Source organism: Lynx canadensis, chromosome D4 (assembly GCF_007474595.2).
Source record: "Lynx canadensis isolate LIC74 chromosome D4, mLynCan4.pri.v2, whole genome shotgun sequence".
Lineage (NCBI taxonomy): Eukaryota > Metazoa > Chordata > Mammalia > Carnivora > Felidae > Lynx > Lynx canadensis.
In genome coordinates, this window is record NC_044315.2 from 90,358,720 (window position 1) to 90,373,882 (window position 15,163).

A 15,163-nucleotide genomic window follows, 5' to 3' on the forward strand; every position below is an offset into this window, starting at 1 on the left:
GAAGCGCCCCTGGTGCAGAGCACAGAGAAACCACTGCTCCCAAGGAGTGAAATATGATGACTAGAAAATGCATGGGCTCTTTGGGCGGTGGACGTGTTTTTATTGGTTAATGTTTTTACGGCCATATTCTCTGTGAGGAACCATCCCTGCGAAGACGGACCTGAAAACTGTTGACGGCAGAGAGCAAGAAAGAGAAGCAACACTGACCTCCTTCTCACCACCCCCACAAGGTGGGAAGGCTTGGGAGGGCAGTGGGGGAAGGGGGGCGGGGGCAGGTTCTGGAAACAGGGCGCGGCCGGGGCACTCACCGTTGACGAGGCCGTATTTCTGGGCCAGGAGGGCAGCCTGCAGACGTCTCCCACTGCCCACGGGCCCGCAAAGCAGCACCCGCGGGGTGAACGGGGCATTAGATCGATGGCTGGTTTGGGCATAGGTCAGAGCTGGAAAGAGAGGATATGGGCATAGTGAACTCAGGTCCTAAAGGAAGGGAAACCAGCTTACGGCACCTGCGCTCACGCTCTTAAGAACAGTGACGATTTCTCCCGTTTACAGCCGCGTGGAAACCCCCTGGGTGGCTGCCAGCCGCCAGCCGCCACGGGGCGAAGCCGTGGGGAAGGAAATCCGCTTCAGGCTGGGGCACTAAGGCAGAGGGGGGCAGGGGATCCGGAGAAGCCACCTCCGAAGCACTGTCCACCCTGCGGTTCCTCTAACACCTGCGCTTCCCTCCTGGCCGACGGGGGGCTGGTCCCAGCACGCAGGATGCACAAGGTTGGGTTGGGATGTTTCCACACTGACCCCGGGCCGAGCCTCTAGCCTGAAGCTTGGAACCGGGCGTCTCCCAGTGTCAGATCTAGACTTTGATAAATGCATCAGGCCTGGAGGGGGCCTCGTGCCCGGGGACTTCTAAAGGACATGGGTAGAGAATAACTTGCGGCTGCGCTCCAGTGACACCAACTTTGTTGGGAGTCTCCAAAGAGACAGTGACCAAATAGGTCCCAGGAGTGGGCAGATGTGGGTGCACGGCTGGCCCGTCGCACGCCCTGGCATTTGATGAACAAAGAGGGGGAGGCACGGGGGCCAGCGTCTCCAACACTCAGGCGACTCAACAGCAAACCAGGTCACCCCTGACCTGAGCACGGGGGAGGGGCTGTGCAAGCAGCCGAGGAGGCCATTACAGGGCAGCTTGGCACCTGCTGATGCCGAGGTCCGGTGCCAGCTCCCCAGCCACCCATATCAGAACAGGTCTCCCTCTCTAGCCTTGCCTCCTGCCAGGGACCCAGACCGTCCTGCGCAGGGTCGGCCACGGACGGCCCTCTGGTGGCTGTCCTGCCTTTGGACGGATTTAGCTCTAGCAAGGGGCTGAGCCAACACGCGGCCTTTAGGGACCCAGCCACCCCCGAAACCAGGGTGTGCCAACTGCGTGCTCGTGGCATTTTGGGCACATCCCTGGTCCAGGGGTTTGGGCACACCCACCAGGTGCCAGTGGCCCACTTCCCAGTTGTGACAACCACCGATGTCCCCAGGATGGAAGTGGGGGGACCATGAGAAGCCCTGGGATGTTCATTGTATGAATTTTGAGCTCTCAAATCTTTGTAGGATTTTTTTAACTGGAAGGATCGTTCTAGAGACCACAACTCCCCCCTTCTTTGGAGATCGAGGCACAGGTAAGTTAACCGACTGTCGTAAAGGTGGTGATTCTAACTGTCTTCATGGCAACGTCATACCTACCAGCGTGTGTTAAACACTAAGCTAAATAAACACTCTGCGGACTTCGTCTTATTCGATGGGTGCAGCATTCCCACGAGAGATGTGTTACGTTCTTGCCCGTTTTACCGGGAGCTGGCAGGGCTGGGGCGATGCTCCCACACCTGCGGCTGGGGTGACATTTTTCAGCCCCTGAGAATAAGCTGGAGGCCATTCAAGCAAGGCCCCTCCAGCCTCAGAACTGCCTAGATCCACGGCCATCTGAAATGCACAGACACTACCGGCAGAGAAGCCTGCTTACAAATGATGCTTAATTTACAGTAAATAACTAAGTTAATTAGAAGTAATGATCCCCCAGACAGTCTCAACATCTAATTATTCTTTTTAAAAATATGTGGTTGCTGGATGCACTGCAGAGAGATTAAAAAAACAACACAGAATTCCGCACTCCAATTTTCAATGTATCTGTCTGCATTATTAATTAATAATAATTAATATTCAGACACTCACATTTTTATTTACAATTCCAGGCATGAATTCTTTATGAACGATCATCTGAACTTTTAAATTTAATTAAGTGATTTGGAAGTAATTAATGTGTAAATTCAGAACCGTGCTATAAGATAAATGTAGTGGCTGTTTATCTTCAGAGTGCAGTGTAGATTACTAAAGACCCTTCTGAGATGCAAAATCACTGGAAAACCGTAAGGTGTCTACAGCCCGGCTTGTAAAGTGGAGACATTTTCTAGACATCCACCCGTTGGTTGATTGACCTCCTCAGGGAGCGAGGCCGCTGTCCCCGGACTGTGAGTCCAGCAAAGTCCACGGGCAGATGGGGGCCAGGGGAACTGCCAGGCCAGGGAGCTCAGAAACCCTTCCCCCGCAAAACAAAACTTTTCTTAAAGAGATTTGAGGGAATGCGCCCCAAAAGGCCATTGTCGGCTATCAAGTGTCTCAGATCTCCGTGCTGGCATTTTTATTGTGTCGTTTCCTCAGCATTGCCTAGGAGGGGATAATCGGATGCGGACACACTTCTGAATGATAATTCAGCTGCTCTGGGATCGAACTAGTCTAACTTTCCCTGGCCTTCTTGGACAGGATGCCAAGGCCCGACAGCAATGAGGTCTGATGTTTACTGAGTGCCTCGCTGCACCCAGGCTGGGCTCGCAGCTATGGAGATGTGATTTGCAGACTCCCATGTAATCCTCACCCAAGCCTGGGAGGAAGACAAGATTTCTGTTCCCACTTCAGGGATGACAAAACTGAGGCCAAGAGGGGTACAAGGGTTGCCGGAGACTGCCCGGCTGACGTGTGGTGGGGACGACGTGTGAACACAGGGCCCCCGGCCCCGACGTCTCCGGGCTCAACCTTCACCCTCCTCCACACGGCTGTGCGCACACATGCACCTGCTTCAGGTGCTTTCTGTGGACCTTTGTCACTGCTCCAATGACAGTGCAGTGGGAGGGGGTGGGGCCACTTCCCCTGCTCTGCATGGACTCACAACCCCTGAGTTGTGTTGCCCGGTTTGCGTGTGTGTGTGTGTGCGGTGGCCGTGGGTTCTGTGCGCATGTCTGTTTTAATTTTTACAAACTTTCTCTTCCTTCTCCCTCACCCCCCAGGGCCAAACTTCTTGTCCCAGCTGTCCCTCCTGCCCCACCCCCTCATTATCAAATCTGCTGGCCACACCGATCGTAGAACGTTATTAGCCCAGGGAACCTAGGCCGCCCAGGACTTGACTCCCAGGGTCTCCGGCACATCCTGGTCCCTGGCATCACTGCCACATTAAGGGACCCTAGGACGGGAGGGTCACGGACGGCCAAGGTGCCTGGGAAACCCACCGCCTGTGTGTTTACCCTGGTAGAAGACATCCATGCACGGCTGGTCGGCGCTGATGACTTTCAGGATCTTGGGGTAAGCCGGAAGGATCCTGATGATGTTCCTGTGGTATTCCAGCAGCTTCCGTGCCGTCTCCAGCTCTGAGATGCCCTCTGGCACCACCAGCCGGTTCTGGATTTCCGCTTCGGGGGGCCAGTCAAAGGTGGTGTGATAAATCTCTGCAAGGGGACAGGCGCGTGGTTAGAGTCACCGGCGGGGGGCCGCCGAGGCCGCCAGGGCATCTGGCCGGGGGGGCTTGCCGTCCAGGGGGCCGAAGCCTGGGAGCCCGCCCGGAGCCGTGCGGATGCGCTTTGCCTCCGGAGCTGCTCTGACGTCTCTGTTAACGATAACAAAACGCCGAGGATTCTCAGCACGGCGGGAAGGGCGGCCACGACTTCGGAGCACGTGCTCTGAACCGGGCACTCTGACGGACCCCACCAACACACGCTCGTCTTCACAGCCATCCGATCACAAGGCACGGGTCACCCCGTGTCCAGGTGAGAAAACCGAGTCTCGAAAGGGGCGGGGCCAGAGTCCACAAACCCAGGTCTGTCTGCTGCCCCGACTCCTCCGGGCCGGGGCTTACCATCTCCCACGGGTCTAGCCCAGCCCGCCACACTGGAGCACGTGCCCGCCTGTGCGGCCCCCGTGTGGCCCTCTGCGGGCACCCCGAGCGGAGACGGGCTCAGTAAATGGGGGGTGGGGCTGTCGGTCACTCCAACCGATCACTGACCGCCTCTGAAACCCCATGGAGCGGGCAGGGGGTGGAGACGTCCTACCTCCCGTCTGAGGGTCGATTCTCTTCCCCAAGTTTCTCTCAATCAGGACGGTGTCTGGAGAGCTCAGCACAACTGGACAGAGAAGGGAGAGAGCACAACCAGGCAGGTTGGGCGGCGGGTCCCAGACACTTGAATCTCGGGGGCTGATAACCTGTCTTACGTCTCTCTTGCTATGTAACGACCACCCCCGACGTTCCCTTAGAGAGGTCTGCTCAGCACCCAACCGCGAAGGCACAGTCTCAGGCCAGCGGACAGCCCACACTTGAACGTCTCCTCTAACAGTTTTCACGGTAACAACACGATGAGCAACGTCTCGGTGGGAATGCTCTTGCCACATTTTGGATTATTTCCTAAAGAGAGCTTCTCAGAGGTGGGATTCTCGGAACGAGGAACCACCAGGGTCAAAACAAAACTCCATTTTTCTTACTTAAAATTTTTTTTTAATGTTTAGTCATTTTGAGAGAGAGAGAGGGAGACAGAACATGAGTGACGGAGGGGCAGAGAGAGGGAGACACAGAACTCGAAGCAGGCTCTAGGCTCCGAGCTGTCAGTACAGAGCCCAACGTGGGGCCTGAACCCATGAACCGTGAGATCATGACCTGAGCCAAAGTTGGACGCTTAACTGACTGAGACACCCAGGCAGCCCTAAAACTCCATTTTTCTGAGAGCGATCCCCAAAGGCCTTTAGCTTTATAAAATTCAACCGTGCTGTCCTTTTTCCTGCTGGGTCCTGGCTGGCGCAGGGCTGAGGGGGGGCACTGGGATGGGGACAGCCACAGGCTACTCACTGACGTGTCTGGGGGTGATCCCGAGGGTCTGGATCATCAGGGCCTGCTCCCGAGTTTCAGGAATGCCATCCAGAATCCAGCCCTAGGCAGAGAATTGAGAGGTACTCATCTACCTTTACTTTTTAGATTTTTTTTTTTTTTGGAATTATAAAAGGAATGTAATAGTGTTATTTTAAAAAACTGGAACTTTTAAGACAAAAGAAAGTAAGTGTTTCTGATAGCCACATCATCCACCTTAACGAGTACTCTTGTATTGTTATATTCCCTTCTTTTTTTTTAATGTTTACTTATTTTCAGAGAGAGAGAGAGAGAGAGAGAGAGTAGGAGGGGCGGACAGAGGATCCCAAGCAGGCCCTGCGCTGACAACGGTGAGCCCGACACAGGGCTGGAACTCATGAACCCTGAGATCATGACCTGAGCCAAAGGTGACTACACACTCAACTGAGCCACCCAGGTGTCCCTATTATATTCCCTTCTGAATCCTACATTTGTGACCATAATCACAACATACATCTTTTGTGTCCTAATTTTTTCCATCACACCTCACAGCCACCTAAGCACTTTCTCAAATCGGCACGCCTGCCCATTGCCACCATTTTCAGTGTCTGCCACATTCTGCCCAATGAACTTGCCACAGTTGCTTAAACGTGCCCACGACAGAACATTTCAACTGCTAGCGATTCTTGCCATCATAAATAACGCTGTGATGAACGGTGCTGTGTCTATGGCTCTTTCCACATTGTGGATTCTTTCTTTTTTTTAAATTTTTATTAAAAAAAATTTTTTTTAATGTTTATTTTTGAGAGAGCAAGAGACAGAGCATGAGCGGGGAGGGACAGAGAGAGAGAGAGAGAGGGAGACAGAATCCGCAGCAGGCTCCAAGCTCTGAGCTGTCACCACAGAGTCCGACACGGGGCTCGAACTCACCAACCACGAGATCATGACCTGAGCTGAAGTCGGACACTCAACAGACTGAACCCCCCAGGCGCCCCTCTTTCTTAAAGAGAGCTTCTCGGATGAGAGATCCTGGGAGAAGGAATCGCTTGAGTCCAAACAAAACCCCACTTTTCTTAAGAACAAGCCCCAAATCTTGGAGCAGTAAGAGAACTGAGTTCAAGTTACTGTTCTGTAGCTAACTTGTTCCAGGGCTGAAATCCCTCAGGCTCCAGCCCCTTCTGGGTACATACAGTGAGGGAACTGGTCTAGAACATTTATCTTTATGAACCATGTAAGTCCAGTTGTGAAAGAAACCCACGACTGCTGGATGTGATGTGGAGGATGCCAAGTCACTGGTAACACCACCGGCCCAGAATAGCCACTGTTGACACTTTGTTGTAGCTCCTTCCAGCCTTCAGTGACTGGCATCTTTTTCCTGGCAGGAAAAGGAATCACACTGTGCATACTATCTTGTGGCCTGTACTTTTCATGCAGCAAAAACATTTCTGGAACATTTTCCCATGTGACAAAATGCTCCCCTTCCGGAAGTTTCCACAGCTGCCGGGCATGAGGTGAACTGACCTGACAAACGTTAAGCAATCTCATATTGTTGTTGATTTAGTTTCAGTCCTGTTTTTCACCATTATTTTTATTTATTTATTTATTTATTTTTTTTTTAATTTTTTTTTTTTCCAACGTTTATTTATTTTTGGGACAGAGAGAGACAGAGCATGAACGGGGGAGGGGCAGAGAGAGAGGGAGACACAGAATCAGAAACAGGCTCCAGGCTCTGAGCCATCAGCCCAGAGCCCGACGCGGGGCTCGAACTCACGGACCGCGAGATCGTGACCTGGCTGAAGTCGGACGCTTAACCGACTGCGCCACCCAGGCGCCCCTCACCATTATTTTTAAAAACGCTGTAAGTGTATCCTGAGGCACACAGAATATTCTGGAAATAGATTTCTAACAGTCAACACCCTCTGTTGTGACTTGGTACATTCCGCCATGTTGCTCTACAGAACTGCCCTGACCAGCGTAGGAATCCAATAGCAGGTCACTTGTTGCCTGTATCTTTGTCAATGTCGGGCATTATTTTGGGGGGAAAATCTGTCCAGCAAAGTAGAGTCCGCCATTGCTGCTTTAATTTACGTCTCCTTGATCGTTAGTGAGGCTCCATATTTTTTCCACATGTTTATCGGTAATTGAATTTTTTTTTCTTTTGCAAAATGTCAATTCATACGATCTAGCGAGTATCCTCTTGGGGTTTTGTCCTTTTATTTATTCACAAGAGCTCTTTACATAAGAAGAATGCACCTATTTTGGCCAACACTACCACAGACCCTTTGAGGCAAACAATGTTGCCGATATTTTTTGCAGATTGTCTTTGACTTTCTAAATTTTGTGTGGGGGGCTGTTTTTTACCACATAAATTTTTGGCCAAATCAACTAGTGCCTCTATGCCTTCATTAAGTTCTTAAATTATGCAGGAAAGCACTCAGCCCCCGGAACCCTGGTTTCTAGAACCAATGAAGCAAAAGTGCAAAAAAAAAAAAAAAAAATTTAACAGCCTTTTCTTGATCTGGTGTTGTATGGATGTGCAAAAAGGCCTTGCTCACGGCAGAGGCCCGTAAATATTCACTTGCATTTAAATTATGTTCTCTCAGGCTACCTGGGTGGCTCAGTCCGTTAAGCGTCTGGCTTTGGTTCAGGTCACGATCTCACGGTTCATGGGTTCGAGCCCCGCGTCGGGCTCTGTGCTGACAGCTCAGAGCCTGGAGCCTGCTGCGGATTCTGTGTCTCCCCCGCTCTCTGCTCCTTCCCTGCTCACACTCTGTCTCTCTCTCTCTCTCTCTCTCTCTCTCTCTCTCAAAAATGAATAAATATTAAAAACATTTTTTAAATAAAAAAATAATAAATTGTGTTCTTTTACGATTTTACTCCTTACATTTAAACATTCAATAGAGGCACATTTTATTTTGAAAATGACATGATGCTGTGGACTCATCTCCTTGTGGCTCACCAACTGGGCCAATCTCATCTGTGAAACAGCCTGTCTTTTCCCCTCTGAATACCATTTTTGTCACTGTCTGAATGCTGATGTGATGCTGGCTCTGGCATCTTCCTGCCCGTAGACTCTTGAATCATCCTCATGCCATTTAAAACAAAATTTTTAGGGGCGCCTGGGTGGCTCAGTCGGTTGAGCTTCCGACTTTGCCTCAGGTCATGATCTCGCGGACCGTGAGTTCGAGTCCCACGTCAGGCTCTGTGCTGACGGCTCGGAGCCTGGAGGCTGCTTCGGATTCTGTGTCCCCCTTTCTCCCCACCCCACCCCTGCTTGTGCTCTGTCTCTCTCTGTCTTTCAAAAATGAATAAACATAAAAAAAAATTTTTAACACATTAAAAAAAAATTTTTTTCATGTTTATTATTGAGAAAGAGAGACACAGAGCATGAGCAGGGGAGGGGCAGAGAGAGGAGGAGACACAGAATCCGAAGCAGGCTCCAGGCTCCGAGCCGTCAGCACAGAGCCCGACGCGGGGCTCAAACCCACAGACTGTGAGATCATGACCTGAGCTGAAGTCGGAGGCTTAACCACTGAGCCACCCAGGCGCCCCTTTTTAACAAATTTTTTAAAGTAATCTCTACGCCCGACGTGGGGCTCGAACTGAGGACCCTGCGATCAGGAGTCACATGCTCCACTGACCGAGCCAGCTGGGCACCCCTGGAATGACATTAAATGTGTAAATAAATTCATGAAGAGTTGACAGTCTCACAGTATCAATACCTTATCTTCCCATTTGTCTAAACTGTTGTTTTATGTCCCTCAGCAATGTTCACATTAAACAACTTCTGAAGTCCTTTCAAGTCCTGGGAGTCTAGAGTTACACACACACCCACACACACTTTTTAATGGCTTCGATCTGATGTCCCGATACAAAGCGAGCCTTGGAAGAATTGAAACAAAGCAGGAAACCCTTGGAGCCTCCACTCAGCAGCGAGGGGGTCAGGTGGCCACCCCGGAAAGCCACAGTCTCTGACACTGGCTCTCAGGAGGGGACCCCCCGCCAGAGACCCTCCCCCTCCCCCGTGACATCAGGAGAACTTGGTTGCTTGAAGGTCAGAGGGTGGACTTTTGGGGGTGAACTCAGACTCAAGGTCCTTTGCAACCCACAACACCCGATTTCCACCACACCGCGTGTTCCTAAAAACGGAGCTAACCAGAAAAGGGCCTGCATTTCTTCAATATTAAAATATTTAGGTTCCAAAGGCCTCTGCTGACAGTTAAAAAAAAAAAAAAAAAAAAACGAAACAAATTTACAGAGTAAAGAGTGCTGAAAAAAATCAGGCATGCCTTCATTAATTTCTTAAATTATGCAGGAAAGCGCTCAGCCTCCGGAACCCGGGTTTCTAGAACTAATGAAGCAAAAGTGCAAAAAAAAATTTTAACAGCCTTTTGCTCCCTCAAGTCCTTGTTAGAGCCGGCCTAGAGCCGGGCTGCGGCCCTTAAGAAGAACAAACACCTCAGATGTGCACCTGCCATGGGAGTCGGGAGTCGCGACGTCTGCGAGCTCCCGGCTCGCGGCTCTGGAAGCCAAACCAAAATTTTCTGAACTTGAGCTACGTTCAGACCCCCTCAGTTTTTATTTGGGGGGGGGGGTAGGGGCTGGGGGCCCACCGATCGCCTCTTCTGGTACGGGGCCGGGCAGGGGGGTGCTGGGGACCGTTTCGAGTTCCTTTTTGAAGCTGGGAGAAGGTTGGAGCTCCGGCTCTGCTCAGCACCGAGAAAGACCTCGGCGTTTAATATTGCATTACTGAGCAATCATTATCATCTCGCCCATAAATTGCAGCTGATATCAGTATGTGGTCCAGAGCTTTTAGAACTATTCAGGGGAACAGCTCTCACCGACTTCTCGCTGGAAGAGAGCGGGCCTACCAATTACACAGGAAAAGTGTAGCAAAATGAGGAACATCTCCCTAATTAGCCTGGCCTCACTCGTGCGTCATTCTGGGGCGGATGTGACATTTTTAAAAGAGGGTGGGGGGGGGGGCTCTGAAGGGAACCCCAGGCCACCGGCTCCCCGGGGTTGCTCTCCCAGACTCAGGGGGATGGATGGTGTGATCACCCAGGTCCTAAGGTCCCCAAGGGACCCCTTAGGGCAGCACGCACGCGCTCTGTGGCAAAGGCAGCCATGGAAATTCCTCATCCCCCCAGAACCCCAGTCAGTCCTCCCCGGGAAGGAAGGGTGGTGACCGAGGCCTCCGTATGACGGGGTGTAGGTCCCGGGGCGTCCTCAAGATGGAAACCCCGGGCGGGGCACTGAGGTCTTGCATTTATACAAATGTGGGCAACTACCCAGTTGCAAAATGGACCACGCTTTCGGGGGGTAGGTGGGGGGGGGGGGAGGGACACTGCCATTTTGGCCGAGAGCAACTTAATGGCCGCCGACTCTGGCAAAGCAAGAAGTCATAAATCAGTCAATAGCGCCCGGCCGGTGCCATGATGGCACACGCTCGTTAGGTTCGTGGGTCCGACTACCAGGAGTGGCTGAGCGCGGAGGTATCCGTCAGTCCCTAATTAGAATACATTATCCGTCTTCCTGACACTTCAGTGAAATGTCTATTCCGCTCTGGAGCCGCAGCTTTGTTCAGAGCAGGTTAATTGATATTCTGATGCCTTCGCTCGCCATACCCCCGTGGCTCGGTTCTGTTTTATCACACATCAAAAAGGCCGTATGCTCAGGGCACCCCATGCACCAGCACAGAGCCGGAGGTCTGCACAGCTGCGAGGGGTACGGTATCACAGGAGGGACAAGCACCGAGCAGATGTCACGGATGAGAAAAAGAAAAGGGGGAGCGAACGGAGCCAGCCAGCCTGGGGAACTTGGCGAGGCCCAGCGGAGCGCGGCCCGACGCGGAGCGGGCTGTCCTGCTCTGTGTGAACACTGGCCTTCTCTGCCCTCCTGACTATTATTAAAGCACAATTAGCAACTTCGCGCGGTAAAACGCCCGCCCTCCGGGCCCTCTGCCTCTCCGATGCATCGTCCCCCGCTCCCCTCCCCTCTCCGCCAAAGACCAGAGCGGGGTGCTCCCCCTGGGAGGCCCCCTTGCCGGCTCCCCGCTCCAAGTGGAGACCGTACCAGACCGTCCCTGGAGCCGAGTGCTGATTCCTCGCGGTCCTGAGGGGGCGATCTGAGGCTGCAGATTTGGACTTGACGAATCAGATTCACCCAGCTCCAAGTCTGAACCAGGGGAAGCATCAAAAGATCACCACAGGCCCACCAGCTACCCCTCTTTTTTTATTTTTTTTTTTTCCCAATGAAATATGATGTGATTTCCCAACATATAAAAGAAGGAGAAAGGAGAGACGGTACCAGCCAGAAAGAAATGCATCTGAGAAGGTCGAGTTTGGGAAACTGACGTGTCCCAAAGGCGACCCGAGAGAACAGGAAGACCGTTTTGATGAACGGACGAAAGCTGGAATGGAATTGCCTCAGTAGCAGTTCCTTTGGTTTATACAAAACCACGGGCACCTTCGGTCTGCCGTGTACTCTCAGGACGTCTTCCGTCTCCAGCTCACCCGAAAGACGGCCGGCGAGGATTTTTGTTTCCAAGTTGAGCCTCAAACAATATGCAGCCCCTGCTGGCATTCCTGACCCCACTCAAGTATACGCATGCAGCAGAGCAGGTCGTTCCTTAACTCGCTCCTCCTGGCCCGCCCTGCCTCCAGCAAGGCGTGCCCTGGGCTTTGCCTGGCCTTCTGTGCACAGCCTAGCAGCAGGGCACGTGCTCAAAGGGGCACGCGGGGGCGACCGCTCTAAATAACCGACAGTGTCCATCCCACCGTTGTTCATCAGTGACACAAGCGTGGCATTTCGCGCAAACATGCGGATCCGGGCCAGCTGGTAGTCCTAGGTCTGCAGGTGAAAAGCCAGAGAGCTCCAGGGTGTTAAAACCTAGGACAGCACAGACGTGACTGTTCCCAAATAGCTAAAAAAGGTATTTTAAAGTTGAATTTACGTTAAATGTCCCTGGCGCCCCCAAAGATCCCCTGCAGAGGAAAACCCAGTTTGAAGACCACCCAGTTCTGTCCCCAGACGGACCAGTCCCATCCCACCCCCCTCCCCACCCCCCCCCCACCGATGCTGGGATGCCACCGAGGCAGCCCATTAGAGACATAACTCACTTCGGGGTATAGCATCTCGTTCTCAGGTGCAGACACAGCGGCCATGGTTGGAAACGAATGAAATGGGTAATCCAACCGCATCCAGTTAATGGGGCCATTCCGCTCAAACACTTTACGGCACGTCCGAGGTGTGGTCCCACCTCCTCCAAAATGAGACCTGCCCTTTAGGATGTCAGATTATCTGGAGGGTGAAACATAGGGGCTTTGGAACCGGCCTGTGCCACGGCCAGCTGGATGACTTCCAACCAGTCACCTCAATCCCTCTGGCCTTGCCCTCCCTATCTGCAAAGTGGGGCAGTAACCGCAGTCTAGCCCGTAGCTGTTGGGATACTTAAATACGGACTCTAAGCAAGTACCCACAAAACAAGGCACGGTGCCTGGCAACAAAGAACGGGCCGGCTTCAGCATTATAATTGTATTGTATTATAACATATTAGCATTGTAATTCTGAGAGAGATGAGCTATGTTCTTTTTTCTCTACCTACTCGCAAGAAGGAATCCTATGTAAGTTTGCAGAACTTAATACAGATGATTTAGAAAGGTGGTCTCTTGGAAACAGGAATAACTGACATTCTGGACGTGACCTGAGGAAAGTGGTCCAGTTCAAGACGATATGAGGAAAACACGTTTGGATTAGGACGAGGGGAGTCCGGTGAGTGGTCTCGGCGACGGCGGACCCGTCCCAGAGCACTCGAGGCCATCTGCCATCGCCGGGCCGGGGGCCCTCCCCAAGGATGAGCAGGAGCCACACGGGACCGCAGGTTGGGGTCCAGCACATGTGCAAACAATCATCACGTTGTTACGATGGGGCAAGATCCATTCACTCATTCACTCCCCCATCTATTCATTCATTCATTCATTCATTCAGGTATTCACACACACCCTGTGCTTCCATACTGGAAAGGTCAGCGGGCCTGCCCTGGGGGTGAACCGTCACCGGCTTCTTTAACCGACTGCCCCAAGTCTGTCTTACTCATCGCTTTTTCCCAGCTGGCCCTCTGACTGGTGACTGTGCAAGGCCTTGAACGTCATCTGTGAATCGAGAGGAAACGGACCAGCTGACCTCTACGTAGGGGAAGTGTAAGCTTTATGGTCTAACAGGGCGCCTGGGTGGCTCAGTCGGTTGAGTGTCCGACTTCAGCTCAGGTCATGGTCTCGTGGTTCATGAGTTCGAGCCCCGTGTCGGGCTCTGTGCTGACAGCGCGGAACCCGTTTCGGATCCTCTGTCCCCCTCTCTCTGCCCCTCCCCCACTCGTCCGCACGCGCGCGTGCTCTCTCTCTCTCAAAAATAAATAAACATTACAAAAAAGATTTATGGTCTAACAAAGACGTTTAAGGGTGAATAATAGCACGTTATTAATAATCATGCAGGAAAAGCAGGCTTCCACAGGACCAGTGACCACAGGACCAGTGACTGACTCACCTCTCCCGTGCTTTGAACATCACAATGTCACTTACTTTCAGTCCCGCATCTTGTTTCTTGTCCTGCACCCCTGCCGGCTCTCTGAGATCATGAAAGGAAGGGGCACCCCCCCACCACCACCAAGGGGCAGGAGGGGCTGACAAGGACCCCAAGTCTGATCAACAACTAGAATGACTCCTCTCCGGGGAACTCCCAAGCACAGCATGACGGTCGAGTGCACAGAGCCCCCGGGGCTCACCCTCAGGGACTGCGGTGTCCCCCGTCCAGACCCCAAACGGCTCCTCAGACCTCACCTCTTCCTCTCCGTGCCAAGTTCACTGAACCAGGCACAGCCCCACACCGAAGCAGACAGCCCTCGGTTCCCGCCTCCCCTCAAGCTGGAGCTCTCCCCTCGTCCTGGGACCCCCATGCTGCCCGTCAGGGCCGTGGGCAGGGAAAGCACTGGCCACGGAGGGAGCCACGGCCGGGTCCAGATCGTGGCTCCTACCTCGCGGTTCTGTCGCCTCAATTACCCAGCCCCGAGCCTCAGTGCGCTCATCTGTAAAGTGGGGGCGGTAAGAACCCCCTTACAGGGAAAATCACTGAAACGGCTGCATGAGGTCGTCGACGGCAAGTGTGCCAGCAGAGTGCGAGTGGAAGTAGGCACTTCACACACACCAGTTCCTTTCTCTCCCCTAACCGCAATCGGGGCGCCAGGGAAGCTGAGAAAGGCTGAATCCGCAAAGGGGTGACTTCACAGAGCTCATTCCAGATCTCACAAGGAGGCAGCACCCTGGGCGACACTGGGCGCCTGCACGAGGAGTCCCTCAGGCTCCGGCACCCCATCCCCAGTGCTGCTGGCCCCTGTCCTTCCGTCTCCCCTGCGTCGGTCACTCCCTCACGAAAGCGCCCTCCCACCCTTACTCCCTGTGTCCCAGTCAACGCAACCTTCTCCCTCCGCTCACTTCTCAACCTTCCGGAGGCTGGGACCACTCCCCACATCTTCCTGAACTCCTCTCCTCTCGGGTCCTCATCCTCCATCTTCCACTTCCAGAGACTAGACCCCCTGCCGCTCCTCCAGGAAAAGCCCCACTTGGCCAATTGTTGCAAAGGGAAATGTGAGAAAACCCGTTATATCTTCAGAGAGTGAGAATTCACCAGATACTGGGGGGCGCCACAAAGTCTCAATAAATGGCAGGCATGCCAATGGGATACACACTCGCTCTTGTGTTCTGTCCAATACTCTGATTTGTAGTTAGTGTTACAAGTAGTATATTTAAAAAAAATTGTTTTAATGTTTATTATTGAGAAAGAGTATGAGCAGGGGAGGGGCAGAGGGAGACAGAGCATGAATAGGGGAGGGGCAGAGAGAGAGGGAGGCACAGAATCGGAAGCAGGCTCCGGGCTCCGCCCTGTGAGCACAGAGCCCGACGCGGGGGCTCAAACTCACAAACTGTGAGTGAGATCGGGACCTGAGCCGAAGTCGGACGCTTCACC

At 52.8% G+C, this 15,163-nt stretch overlaps 1 protein-coding gene across 3 annotated transcripts in view; it reads right to left on the reverse strand.

The window, feature by feature from the left end:
- Nucleotides 1-15,163, reverse strand: part of AK8 (adenylate kinase 8) — a 127,634-nt gene that overhangs the window by 79,151 nt on the left and 33,320 nt on the right. For all 3 annotated transcript variants that reach the window (XM_030294082.1, XM_030294084.1, XM_030294085.1), the window contains 4 exons: nt 5,147-5,228; nt 4,359-4,430; nt 3,558-3,758; nt 309-440 (listed from right to left, as the gene is read on the reverse strand). In XM_030294082.1, the coding sequence (XP_030149942.1) occupies nt 309-440; nt 3,558-3,758; nt 4,359-4,430; nt 5,147-5,228 (487 nt within the window). The remainder of the gene's footprint in view (nt 1-308; nt 441-3,557; nt 3,759-4,358; nt 4,431-5,146; nt 5,229-15,163) is intronic.